The 16,203-nt window shown below is 45.0% G+C and overlaps 1 protein-coding gene across 4 annotated transcripts in view; it reads right to left on the reverse strand.

Annotated features, from left to right (window-relative positions):
* Positions 1-16,203, reverse strand: part of PIMREG (PICALM interacting mitotic regulator) — a 61,001-nt gene that overhangs the window by 10,928 nt on the left and 33,870 nt on the right. For all 4 annotated transcript variants that reach the window (XM_056558431.1, XM_056558429.1, XM_056558430.1 and 1 more), the window contains exons 2-4: positions 8,320-8,621; positions 2,061-2,398; positions 192-287 (exon numbers count right to left, since the gene is read on the reverse strand). In XM_056558431.1, the coding sequence (XP_056414406.1) occupies positions 192-287; positions 2,061-2,398; positions 8,320-8,598 (713 nt within the window). In that variant the 5' untranslated portion in view covers positions 8,599-8,621. The remainder of the gene's footprint in view (positions 1-191; positions 288-2,060; positions 2,399-8,319; positions 8,622-16,203) is intronic.

The following is a 16,203-nucleotide window of genomic DNA, read 5'->3' on the forward strand; positions in this document are numbered from 1 at the left end:
TCCTTATGTTCTTTGAATTGATAATAGTGTAAGCTATAATGCATTTTCTCTTGGGATGAGAAGGTCAAAGCAGGCGCCTGGCTTTAATAAATATCCCCTTGCAGCTTTCGCTAATACGCTACTGATATCAGATCTATGCTTCAGGCAGTGACATACTCAAGGGATGCCTCACACAAATAAATCCACATTACCTTTCTTCCTTTAAGATGGCATCATCGAATACCCTAGAGAGGCGTTTCAGTTGTCGGATTCCTGTAGAGACAGATTCCAAGTCTTTTTCAAATTGCCTACAAATACAAAGAAACATATAAGAAACCTATAATCATACTGCTTCACTGGAAACTTCCCTCCTGTGCCCCCTTATGTAAAGGGCCAGCCCCGAACAGAGTGAAGCACATAGCACCACAGCCAATTGATAACACAGTCTCTATTCCATTAGAGAGCATAGATTATGTTCAGACACACGCTGTTACCAATACAAGCCAAAATTCCCTTAGCAACTAGTGGTGCTCCTTGCAAAAAGGCATAGTAAACCACAAATCTTCATAAAGAAATAGCAGAGCACTCACCATTTGTTGCTTGTATGGCAGGTTTATTTTAAACAAAAGGATCACACAGCATGCAGGAGATAGAGAGACAGTCAGCCTGTTTCACACAGTCAGCGCTTTATTTGGCTGATTATGGATAAAGCGCTGATCGCATGAATTGCCATTGCTCAGAGAATGCCCGCTTACACCTGTCTGTCTCTTGTTCCCCCGCACACTATGTGATCTGGGTGTTTGGAATAAACCTACCCTACAAGCAAAAAATAGCAAGTGCTCTGCTATTTATTAAAGCGCTATAAAAAGACAAATCCACTCAATTTCTGATTTTCTGTTAGTACAACGCGCATACAAATTGAGTAAAGATCATGCAATTACTATGTATTTTCTAATCTGTGGCATGGGAATAACGAACAACAGAGCAGAGATCAAGGTGAAAAGAACTTAAGCACTAAACTAAAAGGATCAGCCTCCTAAAAGGAAAACTGTCAGCAAGTTCACCTACACTAAACCCAATACACTGGGTTATAGTGTGGGTGAACAGGAGTTCATACAGAGGTCACTTACTTTTTTTGGTCCATCAGCCGCTGAGTTATGCCCCTGTAAAGTTCCTTTTTTCAGTGTATGATTACCGCTTTCAAGGCAGGACCCCTGCCGGCTGTCTGCTTCGGCCTCCCACACTGAAGTTTCTATGCCCACCTCTGTTGTTTGAATATTCATTATCTTCAACTCCATGTCCTAGTCTAGTGACGTGGAGTCACATATCCCCTAAGCGCAACACTCTGTTTGCAGTACATTGATACTGAAGCCTCGCTACACCCGGAAGTCGGCTGATTGACCAAAAAAATAAGTGACCCCTGTATGAACTCCTGTTCACCCACACTATTAGGGATCGACCGACATTGATTTTTTAGAGCCGATACCGATGACCTGTGAACTTTCAGGCCGATAGCCGATAACTTATACCGATATTCAGTGCATTTTAATCCCCCCCCCAAATATCCTTGGTAAAATGAGGGTGCGTGTATACCCTGATAAACTGTTTCTGGCGCTTTAAATCGGTTTTATAATTACCTGTTCCCGGGGTCTGCGCTACATCTGGCTCCTGCGGCGACCTGTGCTGTTGCTGTGCGCAATGACGAGTGATGTCCTCAACGCGACGTCACCGTCAGTGACAGCTCAGGACGCCACTGGAGCCAGAAGTAGCGCGAACGGGTAATTATAAAACCGGGGATGGGGCAGGCAATCGGGCAGTGACGGTGGTTTGACTCAGGACCCCAGGGCAGGCAGGGGGAGAGAAGTGGGCGGTGGCGGTCTCTGGCCCCGCAAAAGCCGCTGCAATTCATTGATTTAAAGCGCCCGCATTATCGGCATTATCATCAAGGTAATTGCCGACACCGATAACTTAGAAAATCGTGAATATTGACCAAACCGATAATCAGTCGATCCCTACACACTATAACCCAGTGTATTGGGCTTAGTGTGGGTGAACTTGCTGACAGTTTTCCTTTAACATACCTTCTGTTCACAGTCATGGGGGAGGCGTATGGGCTGTTTAGGGATGCCGCCCTTACAGATCTTCTCAGGTTTAGTCCTTCGTTTCCCACTATACTTGAGAAGCTCCTCCACCGGGAGCCGCTTGTTCTTCTGTTATAAGGGGAAGTCATCTTGCTGGACTTTGGTGTGATCTTAGTATTTGGACTCGCTTCTTCTATCAACTGTCGACACCTTGGAGTTCTAGGTGTAGAAGATCTCTTACTACTTTTGGGAGTACGGCTTTGTTTTGTGATCCCTCTAAGTTGGTCCGGAGAATCCAATAAAAACTGACCTGGATTTCTGCGATTTTTCTTTATTTTCTGCAAATTATAATGGAAATAAAATGTCAATTTAGTACAGTTTGATACACAAAAAATACACAAAACTGTGAATGAACCAAAATTTGGACACCTGTAACCCCTTCCTGACTCATGACATACATTTACGTCATAGGTCGGGTGAGGACATGACGCGGGCCTGCTGTTCGAGTCCGTGTCATAAATGGGAGATGACTACTGCTATCAGCAGCTGACATCTGCCTGTAATGACGGACATCGGAGATTGCTCCAATGTCCGTCATCGACCATACCCGGCAACCCCCTGCTAATTCTCATGGGGGGGCAGCTGCTAACAGCCGGCACGCTATGAACTCTTTAGATCTCCGCTGTCAAAGCTTACAGTGGTGTCTAAAGGGACATGTAAATGCTCTCTGGTGGTCCAGTGTGGTGGATCACCCCCCCAGCAGCACGATTGTTTGGAGGTCGGGTGATCCACTGTGGAGGTAGCCGGAGGGCTTACATCTGCATCAATGGTGTCCGTGGCTCTTCATTTGATTGAGCCTGGCTTAAGCAGGCTCAACCAAATGAGCACAGATCAATGTAGTTCTATGGAACTCCTCTGATCTGTATGAGGAATCTAATGATTCCTCCTAAAAGTCCCCTAAGGGGACTAATAAAGTTTAAAAAACTTCCATTCACCCCTTCCATATTAAAAGTTTAAATCACCCTACTTTTCCCATTTACCATATAAAAAATATGACGAAAAAATATAAAAATAAACATATTTGGTATTGCCGCACGCGTTATTGTCCCAACTATTAAATTATTATGTTTCTGATCTTGCACTGTAAATGCAAAAAAATTCCAAACGTAAAAATTGCTTATTTTGGTCACATCACATCCTAAAAAAAAGCAATAAAGTATTATATTATATAACAAAAACTATATTAAAAAAAAAGGGGATGGGGCAATGTATTTTTGGTTTTCTGTCAAGCACAGCCAAAATTTACGGTTTTTGCCCAAAATTTCCCTTTCGGTGCATCCCTATTAAGTGTACACACACACATACTGTGTATACAGTATATTACACACACAATTATATATCTGCAACCACATATATATTATATTTACACTACCAGGACTTTAAAGTCTATAGATAGCTTTATAAAGTTTCACTACTTCTCTCTGTATAACTGAGGACATATTAATTTGCCTTATTTTGTACAGATAAAGTTTCCATGGCACATCCCATAATCCCACATCTGGGCTTTGCTTGGCTGCATATGGTTTGGAGAGCAATTTGTGCAGCTCTTTTTTCTTTTTATGTGTCTGTTAAAGCTCGGCTAGTCTGAACATCTTAAAGGATTACTTCTTTATACAGGCCTTTGTAGCTGAGACTTCAATACGTAGAATTGAATGAATGTGAGAATATGAAGGATCATATCAAATACCTGAAGGTTAAAAGGAAGGCAAGGTATAAGAGTGGTAAGCTTCCTATTTTCCCCTTCAGGTAAATAACTGCATGCTTCACTATAAGACACTGTTTGATTACTTAAGAGATTGCTCTGTTGCTATAAAAATAGATGGATGTATTGTTCCATTGTTGTAATGTAAATATGAACATGTAGGTTATACAGTAGGAAGGTCAACTGGAGTCCAGAGGAGCTTGTTCATCATGGGGGAAACTTTTGGCTTGAGTCAGGAGGGCAAGAGAGATGGGGAGCTGGAAGCAATGATGTAGGGTCTGTGAACTAGTGCTGGGCGGTATGACCAAAAATGTATATCACAGTATTTCTAAATTGTTGCGGTTTCACAGTATTTAAATATGTTTTTTTTTTTGGGGGGGGGGGGGTTCCTCAGTATAGTGTCAGGTCGTCAGGGATCCTCACCATGGTACCCAGGGTCTCTGTCAGGCTGCCCGGTAACTCTCCTCCATGTCTCCGCAGTTCTGCTGGAGTTTCCCGCACCTGCCCGGAAGTCACGTGCCCGCCAGGAGTTGTCCCCTCCCAGCTCCTCACAGTCAGTTCAGTGAGGCTCGGACTACACTTCCCAGAGACGCGGCCGGACGTTTCTCTACGCCATCACGCATTGGAGTTGGTTGCTATGGAAACGGTATTGCGTTATGTGAAAAATTCATATCGTAAAGAAAAAACACACTGGTATTCGGTATGAAGCTGTATACCACCCAGCACTACTGTGGACACACTGCATAGTGAGGGACCCATATGCAAGATGTGTTAACATGATATTGCCTAGCAAAACCTGGAGATTTGGACCAGCACTGTACAAAAGGTACTCTGAAAGATTTGGTTTTCCAAACCTCTAAAGCTATAACAATGGCCATGGCCATGGTGGCATGTACTTTCGCAAATTTGTTTGTGGTTTGTTTTGAAAAGGATTTTGTTTTTTCAAGTTCCAATCCTTTTCTACGGTATATTAAGGGGTATACCAGGTTTGTTGACGATATCTTTATCGTCTGGTCGGGGTTAGAGTCGGACTTTGCTCATCACATTTGTTTGGATAATATGAACCTAAAATTTACATACAACACGAGTATGTCTCAATTAGAATTTTTAGATGTGTTTGTTTCGGTGGGCAATGATGGGTTGGTAACTACTGGATATAGGAAACCCACTGTGGGTAACTCGCTCCTACATTACAGTAGTTATCACCCGGAGCATGTCAAATCGGCTATACCATATGGACAGATGTTGAGACTCAAAAGAATCAATAGTACTGACCCTGGGTTCAAGCAACAAGCAGGTGAATTAGCTTCAAGACTAAAAAGAAGGTGGTACCCTCAGAGAGTCTATTCGTGCGGAGTACCATAACAGGAATGTACTGCTTACCGTATATACTCGAGTATAAGCCGACACCCCTAATTTCAACCCAAAATCCCAGGAAAAGTTATTGACTCGAGTATAAGCCTAGGGTGGGAAATACATCATCCCCCCGTCATCATCCAGACCCGTCATTAACATCCTCATCATCATCACCGCCTGTCATCATCCAGACCCTCATCATCATCACCTGTCATCATCCCCTTGTCATCCTCCCACACATCCCCCCTTCATCATCCCCTTGTCATCATCCCCACCCCCCTTCATCATCCCCTTGTCATCATCCCCACCCCCTTCATCATCCCCTTGTCATCATCCCCACCCCCCTTCATCATCCCCTTGTCATCATCCCCACCCCCCTTCATCATCCCCTTGTAATCATCCCACACACACCCCTTCATCATCCCCTTGTAATCATCCCACACACACCCCTTCATCATCCCCTTGTCATCATCCCCACCCCCCTTGTCATCATCCCACACCCCCCCTTCATCATCCTCTTGTCATCATCCCACACCCCCCCTTCATCATCCTCTTCTCATCATCCGCCCTCAGTGGTCTTCAACCTTTACTCAATTAGAACAAGAAAGGGCTCACCTCGGGTTATTGATCATGTTTGGGAAGCACACAAAGGAGATCCCTCGGCTTTGCAGTTCTTCGGGATCGAGAGAGTGAACAGCTGAGATGGTACAGATAGACTTAATGCCCTCCTTCAAACGGAGGTGCACTGGATTATGAGTACGGATGCTCAAGGAAAACTAGGTCTTAATGATAAATTGGATCTAAGTATATTTGTGTAAATTGCTTTCTGCTACTTGCCAGCGTAATTTTGGTTTTAAATCTACTTTAATCCACTAGTGCACTTTATATGTTTTGGTGATGCTACAAGTTTGTAGTTCCCGCCCCCTGATGAGATCACTCAGGTATTTTACCGGGACCTCGTCAGTGGGCGTGATGGTCTGACGAAGTACGGAAGTACAACACAGCTGTTACCTGTTTATTCACCTGTCTGACACCGCCACTATGTTTATACAATAAAGAACCTTTTTGAAGCTACCATCTTGGGTGAGTGCCGTCCTCCATTCCTACTACATTTATAAAGCTATAACAATGTTGACATAGTTTTATTAATGGGAACAGTTTTGAGCTATCAGCCCTAAAAAAAAAAAAAAAAAATGTTAGGAAGGGGAGAAAATCCATACCTGAGTTCTTAGTCAAGAAGGTTGCATAATCGATAAAACTGCTTTTTAAAGTCCTGGCAGCCGGCTCCTGAAGTTTTACAGAGGCGATATCTTCTTTTTATGTCCCCGAGCTTGTGTATAGAGAGCCTCCATGGCCCCACCTCTCACCTATGAGTGACAGCTCTAGCATCCACACTAAAACTGTCAATCATAGCTGGAAAAGATTCCACCTATTTGACTCTTCAGGAGACAAACATCAAGGATATCAGAAGGGCATCAAAAAGCAGTTTCCTCATGCAAGCTGTTGAATAGGACCACAGGTATGGAACCTCTCCCCTTTCTGATCAGATGTTGGACTTGGTACAGAAATGTTGTGCAGCAAATCCAACCAGTGAAAACTTGTTCGTAGAGTATTAGATATTCAGCATGCAATGTAGTTTTGCCAATTTTGCTGTAGATTATCTTGCTGTTGATTTTTGTACTGCAGACTTTTCTGCAGATTGTTTCCGAATTGGTTGCACAATTTTTACAGCACATCTAACCCTAGTGATGTACCCTAAGGGTAAGTTCACATGAACAGGATCTGCTGCATATTTTGTGCAGCTGATTTTGCTACCTATTGAAGTTAATGGGTAGCAAAATCAGCTGCACAAAATATGCAGCAGAACCAGTACGTGTGAACGTACCTTAAGTGTGGATTTCCCAATGCAGACTAAGAGAACTGAATGACAAGACTTCAAGAATTGCTTTGTACCATGAAATCTGTGGATGCCCCCTTACAGAATATGTTCTAAAATGTTGGAGACTGTCATTACTTCCCAGACACACAAAGCATTCCCTACTTAAGATAAGAGAGCAGACAATCTTATCAACGCTATGACCTTTACATTGTATGTAGAAGAGTGTAATATTTCTACAAAAGTCTTATCAAAATAACGGATACATTCCACAGATGCTTTGCATTTTCCCACCCAAAGAGCTCAGGGGAAGCAATCCATGCCAGAGAGAACTCTTCAGGAGAAATAATATTGTGTACTCTCCATTCACTTGTGACCAATATCAGAGCAAAAAAGTTATAGTATAGCAAAAACTGAATACTGGTCCAATTTGTTCGCAACCTTGTATTTCATAGGGTAACAATGGTTGAGATCTTATACTGTGTTCAAACATTGTATTTTGCTCAGTATTTTCTCCAGTGGAAAGAGATGCAATGGGAATAGCTTTCAGAGAGAGGCTCCATTTCATGTAGATTGAAGCAGATTCCCCCCTACTACATTGAAGGTGATAAAAGCCACTGCATTTTAAGCATGCTCTGTAGTACATGAGTACCAAACGCAGTAAATGTCCACAGCATGTGGATATTTCTTATATTCAATTGTACTTTTAATATATGCAAAGTTTGTTGAAATGACAGTGCCTATTTAATTGAGCAAATCTGTAGGTAAATGCTGCAGCAAATTTGGCATCTGCATATAAGAAGGTAATGCCTGAAGCCTGACAGTCATTTGATTCACTGACAAATGCAAGAAAAAGAAAAACATAACATATCTGCAAACAAAAATACTCAAACATTGGTAAAAGTAACTTTAGAAATTCTTCAATTGTACTTAAAACTAAGCGGAGGCCGCTCTGTGCATGGGGAGATCTGGGGTGCCGGGCCGGAGACCCAGCAGTCGCCCCCTGCATTGCAGGTATCTTCATTGCTTTCCAGTTTCTTCACCACACCTCCAAGCCCAGAGACTACGGCAGGACCCAGGCTGCGTCTGGAATCCACATTTGATATTATATGTAGTAATTGGCTTTATGCCCACAGGACAACCCGAGATGGTGAGCACACAACCACTTTCGCCTGCACTTCACCTGTCCTTAGAGCACCACTTTGCTATATTTTTTAATATGCTGAATACTGGAATGCATTTAACATATTAGCCTGAACATTTACCTGTGACATAGCTCCAAACATGTTCTTGGCTGTAACAGTCATGGACTGCAGGGGGCGCTGCTTCTCCTTTACCCCCACCTTGCTCCAGTCAGGCACAGCATTTATGTTGATTTCCATTTGCTTTAGTGGCATCCTCTTTCGCAGGGACATGCGCACAGTGTTGAGAGAGCTCGATGACGGCCTTTTTCTGAACTTGTCAGGCTGAGGACTGTCTTGTTCATCAATATTTTCCAAAACATTGTGGTTCCTCCAACCAACACCTTGAAAGATTGAAGTCATCTTCTTTCACCTTTGATAAGATACTGGAACACATAGAGGAGGGTATAAGTATGCTACACAATAAGAGAGACAATGCAAGAGAAAGATTATGTTTATGAGCTATCAGTATATGATTGCTTGGCACTTCATCTCTCATAAATGTTAAATGGTTTGGGGTTAAGGAGAAAAAAAGCATAAAGAAATGATGACTTCCCTTATTACTAACTAAATTCAGTATATTGTGCTGCAAAAATGGGTTTACACAAGGTAAGCAATGGATCACCTGCATGTTTTGACAGCACAAAACACCATTAAAGGGGTACTCCGCCCCTTGACATCTTATCCCCTATCCAAAGGAACCGCAACTGGGGACCCCGCGATCTCTGCTGCAGCACCCCAGACATCCGATTCACGGAGCGACTGGCGATGTGGGGCGGAGGATCATGATGTCACAGCCGCGCCCCCTCAAAGAAAGTCTACGGGAGGGGGCGTGGTGGCCGTCACACCCCCTCCCTTCAATATTTTTTTTTTATTAAAGTCAAATAGATATTGTAACATATCTATACAACCAATTTTTCAAATTTTAACAAACAGAACAGAAAACATAGAAAAGAGTTCTGGTGTGGAATATGAGGGGGCGTGGCCGTGACATCACGAACCTCCGGCGCTGAACCCGATGCTCTAAAAGAACGCCGGGTGCAGCAGGGAGATCATGGGGGTCCCCAGTGGCGGACCCCCCATGATCAGATATTTCATCCCCTATCCTTTGGATAGGTGATAAGATGTCTAGGGGCGGAGAGCCCCTTTAACTATGACTATAAACCAGACACATTTTATACAATAACTGTAAAAAGAAGTTTTACAATATTATAAAAGTGGGTATTGTGATACAGACCAAAAACAAAATTATAGACTGGTAACATACAGGAGACAAGAAACAAATGTTCATGCTTTGTTTCATGCCTGGTGTGCAGCCATGTCTAGAGGAAGGAGGGAAGTCTAGAGTGCCGCCATGTGTGCCGCCATGTCTAGAGGAAGGAGGGAAGAGATGAAAACACTGCAGGAAATGTCACTAGAACAGGGAAACAAGAAATCAGAGCACAAGGGAGGAATCCAAAAAATGTACTGCCCCGACAGGAAAGCTCACTTCTATGTGGTTGCTTCAATCTACAAGTGTGAAGAAAGATGAAAAAGAAAAATCTATACAAATGGCCTCAATACACCGGACAATTTATAGGGCCAGAGATCGTGTTTTGACCAGTTAGAAAATCATCATCTGTCGGTCACACATTTCCCCATGTAAAGGGAACTTACAGCCAATGACTGAAGATAGCCGAGGGCCGTACATACAATCCAGCACTTCCCACACCTTGTTGGGGCTGTGTAAAGGATCTTTAAAGGGGTACTCCGGTATTTTTTTTTTTTTTTTTTTTTTTTTAGCAACTAGTGCCAGAAATTTTAACATATTTGTAAATTACTTGTACTTATGAGCTTCTGAATAATACAGAGGAAATTCTTTTCTTTTTGGAACACAGAGCTCTCTGCTGACATCATGACCACAGTGCTCTCTGCTGACATCTCTGTCCATTTTAAGAACTGTTCAGAGTAGGAGAAAATCCCCATAGCAAACATATGCTGCTCTGGACTAGGTATCTGTGGAGGTTAGGGCCAATAGCCAACAACTTATACCGATATACCGAAGTTATCGGCTATTTATCCCCCCGGCGACACCGCTGCAGATCATTGATTTAAAGCGGGCGCTTTAAATCAATGAACTTCAGCGGCTTTTGCGGTGCCAGAGACCGCCGCCACCACCCGCTTCTTTCCCCCTGCTTGTCTGGGGGATCCTCCTGAGTCCTATCACCCCCGCACCGCACCCCCCACCGCCCCGGCCCCATTGCCTCCCCCATCCCCGGTTTTATAATTACCTGTTCCCGGGGCCCACGCTACATCTGTCTCCGGTGGCGTCCTCCTGAGCTGTCACTGTGCGCACTGACGGTGACGTCGCGTTGAGGACGTCACTCGTCATTGCGCAGTGCAACACAGGACGCAGCAGGAGCCAGAAGTAGTGTGGACCCCGGGAACAGGTAATTATAAAACCGGGCATGGGGGAGGCAATGGGGCCGGGGCGGTGGGGGGTGCGGAGCGGTGGTCGCGCTCGCGATGTCAGCAGAGAACTCTGTGTTCCAAAAATAAAATAATTTCCTCTGTAGTATTCAGCAGCTAATAAGTACTGGAAGGACTAAGATTTTTTAGTAGAAGTAACTTACAAATCTGTTTAACTTTGTGGCACCAGTTGATTTAAAAAAATAATAAGTTTTCCACCGGAGTACCCCTTTAAACAGGGGGTGAACTAAGATCAGAGCTCATCTACAGTGCAGGGTCGGGCTGTGTTATAGGGCCCTACCTAGCGCTCATTTCAGATGAGCAATATAACAGTGCATTTTTTCGTTCCATAGGGGCCATTCACACCACTTTGCAGATATGTTGGTGACCCCTCAAAGATGTTTGCCAACATGCACAGTGACTTTTCCAGACATGCTTATTAACTTTAATGGACTGAACATAGTGTAAACAGTATTTATATTAACTCCATTTTCCAAACACATGGGGGGGGGGGGGGGGGGATTATCAAAACACTGTGTAGAGGAAAAGTGGTGCAGTGTCTGTGCAGGGCTCAAAAGCATGACTTGCTGTCCTTATAGGTTCCATAAAATAAAAGTATATGTTCCGGAAATGGAACTGTGTGGTGGTGATTTATCAAAACCTATGTAGAGGAAGAGTGGTGCAGTTGCCCATAGCAACCAGATTGCTTCTTAAATCCTTAGGGCTAGTTCACACTGCAGACATTTAACTGGCAGAGTTTAGAAAATTAAAAAAAATTACTGTATATATATATTTTTATACTATTATTTGCATATTCTGCAGCCAAATAAAGTGCTAAGTCTGTATGATTTCCTGCAGAAATGCTGCAGCATTTTCACTACATATGACCATATCACAATGTATGGTAAAAATCTTCTTTCTCACCATCCCCGAGAGAAGTTACTGCCCACAGGGATGGTGAAGATATATATAGTTTAACCCCTTAAGGACACAGCCAATTTTATTTTTGTTTCTTCCTTCTCGCCTACTAAAAACTCCTATAGAAAATAATGGGAGAGCCTGGAGCTCATGGGAGATGGACCAACCCTCCTTTCCTTGGATTCCTTTTGTAACCTTGACCACAGCCCACATTCAGGAAGAGTTACATTGTTATGAAACTATCCTAATGCCGAAAGATGATCAGATCTGGTATTTCAGAAAGCCACAACCAGATACATTGCAGTGTCTTTACTTTTCCCTTGTACCAGGCAGGACTGTGCAGTCAGATATTATATATCACCAACATTGTATAATACATTCCATTCACCACTACTCATTTTTTTATTTAGGAAAGCTTAAATATTTTAATTTCAAATATTTGAAAACCCGGATACAATATAATGCTGTGTGCAAGTGGCCCGAGCCCAAACCAGGTATAGAACCCACAAAGACGAAAACATTTGCATCTGTTCTGTGTTTTATACCAATTCTGCCGTGTGAAGGTGACTTTACAAATAAAAAACCTGATGTTAGAATGTTCTTGAGCCATTTATGAGAGTCAGTGTGAAAAGACTAGGCCAGTGTTTCCCAACCAGCGTGCCTCCAGCTGTTGCAAAACCACAACCCCCAGCATGCCCGGACAGCCGTTGGCTGTCCGGGCACGCTGGGAGTTGTAGTTTTGGTACATTTGTAGGCACCCTGGTTGGGAAATACTACTGTAGAGGAACATAACAAGTGCCCAATGTTCCTGCCCCCCAGGATCAGCTACTTATCCAGACATGCTGGGAATTGTAGTTTTGCAACAGCAGGAGGCACCCTGGTTGGGAAACACTGGACTGGGTGTTGGTATGGCTCATTGCCTCCATAACCCGCGAGCGACTACATTCCGTCTGTTTCCAAATACAGAATTTTTGTAAGTAGTAGAGGGATCTAGATCATGAATTCTTAGGGTACATTCACACCATGATTTGTGCCTCTCTGCATACATATCCATGGCCAGAAAGGGACGGGGCAACGTTAAAGGAGTAGTCCAGTCCTGAAAAACGTATCCCCTATCCTATGGATAGGGGATAAGTTTCAGATAGTGGGGGGGTCCAACTGCTGGGGCCCCCCACATTCTCCTGTACGTGACCCTGGAAGCCCGCGGGAAGGGTGCGTATTGACCACCGCACGAAGCGGCGGCTGATACGCCCCCTCAATACATCTCTATAGCAGAGCCGGAGCGCTGCCTTCGGCAATCTTCGGCTCTGCCATAGAGTTGTATTGAGGGGGTGTGTTCATGCGGTGGTAAACACGCCCCCTTCCAGCGGGTTGCCAGGAGGAGATCGCGGAGGGCCCCAGCGGTCAGACCCCCGCCGATCTGAAACTTATCGCCTATAATTAGGATAGGGGATACGTTTTTTCAGGACTGGACTACCCCTTTAATTGTAATGACCAGAACATTGCTAGCTACTAGGGGTTTGAGCCATTTTCAAACCTACACTTCTCAGTCCAAGCAAAAACTTGTAAATGCCCCCTAAGGCCGCGTTCACACAACAGAATCTCTGGCTGAACATTTCTAGTAAGAGATTCCTAGGGCGGCCAGTGCAGTCGAATGCTAGGACCACATTGCCATGACCGTAGATAACAATGAATTTTATGCTTTGGGCAGAAACCAGACTTTGAATTTTAGAAGCTGAGTTCTCTGTCATGGAAAATCAGCAGTGTGCACTGTGTAGCAGAAAATAATGGGAGGCTGCTGCACCCGAATTTCACAGCAGAATTCCATTTAGAAATTCCGTCATGTGAACCCGGCAGAAACATGGACTGCTCTATACCGCAGACTTTTTGTATACAATGGGATTAGGAGAGTTTATGAACTTGTTATTGTATACATGAGGTGAACTGAGTCTAAAGTCCCTCTTTGCAGTAATTTCACACTTTTTTTCCCCGTTTAACAGGGACAGGGTCACAGGCTTTATCAATCAAGCACAGAGATCAATGTGGTTCTATGGAACCACATTGATCTGTATGAAGAAATCAAAATGATTCCTTCTAAAAGTCCCCTAAGGGGACTAAAAGTTTAAAATAAAAAAAAGGAATAAAAAGCGATCAAAAACAAAAATGGTACTGATTCAAATTTCAGATCACGGCGCAAAAAAAATTAGCCCTCATATCACCCCTTTCGTGGAAAAATTCAAAAGTTATAAGGGTCAGAAGATGACAATTTTAAACGTATTAAATTTTCCTGCATGTAGTTATGGTTTTTTCCAAAAGTACGACAAAATCAAACCTACCGTATATACTCGAGTATAGGCCGAGTTTTTCAGCACGATTTTTCGTGCTGAAAACACCCCCCTCGGCTTATACTCGAGTGAACTCCCCCACCCGCAGTGGTCTTCAACCTGCGGACCTCCAGAGGTTTCAAAACTACAACTTCCAGCAAGCCCGGGCAGCCATCGGCTGTCCGGGCTTGCTGGGAGTTGTAGTTTTGAAACCTCCGGAGGTCCGCAGGTTGAAGACCACTGCGGCCTTCAACATCATCCAGCCCCCTCTCACCCCCTTTAGTTCTGAGTACTCACCTCCGCTCGGCGCTGGTCCGGTGCTGCAGGACTGTCCGGTGAGGAGGTGGTCCGGTGAGGAGGTGGTCCGGGCTGCTATCTTCACCGGGGAGGCCTCTTCTAAGCGCTTCGGGCCCGGCCTCAGAATAGTCACGTTGCCTTGACAACGACGCAGATACGTCGTTGTCAAGGCAACGGCTCTATTCCGGGCCGGAAGCGCGGAGAAGAGGCGCCCCCGGTGAAGATAGCAGCCCGGACCACCTCCTCACCGGACCACCTCCTTACCGGACAGCCCTGCAGGACCGGACCAGCGCCGAGCGGAGGTGAGTACTCAGAACTAAAGGGGGTGAGAGGGGGCTGGATGATGTTGAAGGCCGAAGTGGTCTTCAACCTGCGGACCTCCGGAGGTTTCAAAACTACAACTCCCAGCAAGCCCGGACAGCCGATGGCTGCCCGGGCTTGCTGGGAGTTGTAGTTTTGAAACCTCTGGAGGTCCGCATGTTGAAGGCCGCAGTGGTCTTCAACCTGCGGACCTCCGGAGGTTTCAAAACTACAACTCCCAGCAAGCCCGGACAGCCGATGGCTGCCCGGGCTTGCTGGGAGTTGTAGTTTTGAAACCTCTGGAGGTCCGCATGTTGAAGGCCGCAGTGGTCTTCAACCTGCGGACCTCCGGAGGTTTCAAAACTACAACTCCCAGCAAGCCCGGACAGCCGATGGCTGCCCGGGCTTGCTGGGAGTTGTAGTTTTGAAACCTCTGGAGGTCCGCAGGTTGAAGGCCGCAGTGGTCTTCAACCTGCGGACCTCCGGAGGTTTCAAAACTACAACTCCCAGCAAGCCCGGACAGCCGATGGCTGCCCGGGCTTGCTGGGAGTTGTAGTTTTGAAACCTCTGGAGGTCCGCAGGTTGAAGACCACTGAGGGCGAATGATGAGAAGAGGATGATGAAGGGGGGGGGGGGGTGTGGGGATGATGAAGGGGGGGGGGATGATGAAGGGGGGGGGTGTGGGATGATTACAAGGGGATGATGAAGGGGGGATGTGTGGGATGATTACAAGGGGATGTGTGGGATGATGACAAGGGGATGATGAAGGGGGGATGTGTGGGATGATGACAAGGGGATGATGAAGGGGGGATGTGTGGGATAAGGGGATGTGTGGGATGATGACAAGGGGATGATGAAGGGGGGATGTGTGGGATGATGACAAGGGGATGATGAAGGGGGGATGTGTGGGATAAGGGGATGTGTGGGATGATGACAAGGGGATGATGAAGGGGGGATGTGTGGGATAAGGGGATGTGTGGGATGATGACAAGGGGATGATGAAGGGGGGATGTGTGGGATGATGACAAGGGGATGATGAAGGGGGGATGTGTGGGATAAGGGGATGTGTGGGATGATGACAAGGGGATGATGAAGGGGGGATGTGTGGGATAAGGGGATGTGTGGGATGATGACAAGGGGATGATGAAGGGGGGATGTGTGGGATGATGACAAGGGGATGATGAAGGGGGGATGTGTGGGATGATAAGGGGATGTGTGGGATGATGACAAGGGGATGATGAAGGGGGGATGTGTGGGATGATGACAAGGGGATGATGAGGATGTTAATGACGGGTCTGGATGATGACAGGGGGGGATGAGGTATTTCCCACCCTAGGCTTATACTCGAGTCAATAACTTTTCCTGGGATTTTGGGTTGAAATTAGGGGTCTCGGCTTATACTCGGGTCGGCTTATACTCGAGTATATACGGTATATAAGTAGGGGATCATTTTAATCGTATGGACCTACAGAATAAAGACAAATTTTAATTTTTACCGAAAAAAATGTACTGCGTAGAAACGGAAGCCCCCAAAAGTTACAAAAGTGTTTTTTTCAATTTTGTCGCATAATTTTTTTTTTTCCTGTTTCGCCGTAGATTTTTGGGTACAATGACTAATGTCACTGCAAAGTAGAATTGGTGGCGCAAAAAATAAGCCATGATGTGGATTTTTAGGTGCAAA

Source organism: Hyla sarda, chromosome 2 (assembly GCF_029499605.1).
Source record: "Hyla sarda isolate aHylSar1 chromosome 2, aHylSar1.hap1, whole genome shotgun sequence".
Lineage (NCBI taxonomy): Eukaryota > Metazoa > Chordata > Amphibia > Anura > Hylidae > Hyla > Hyla sarda.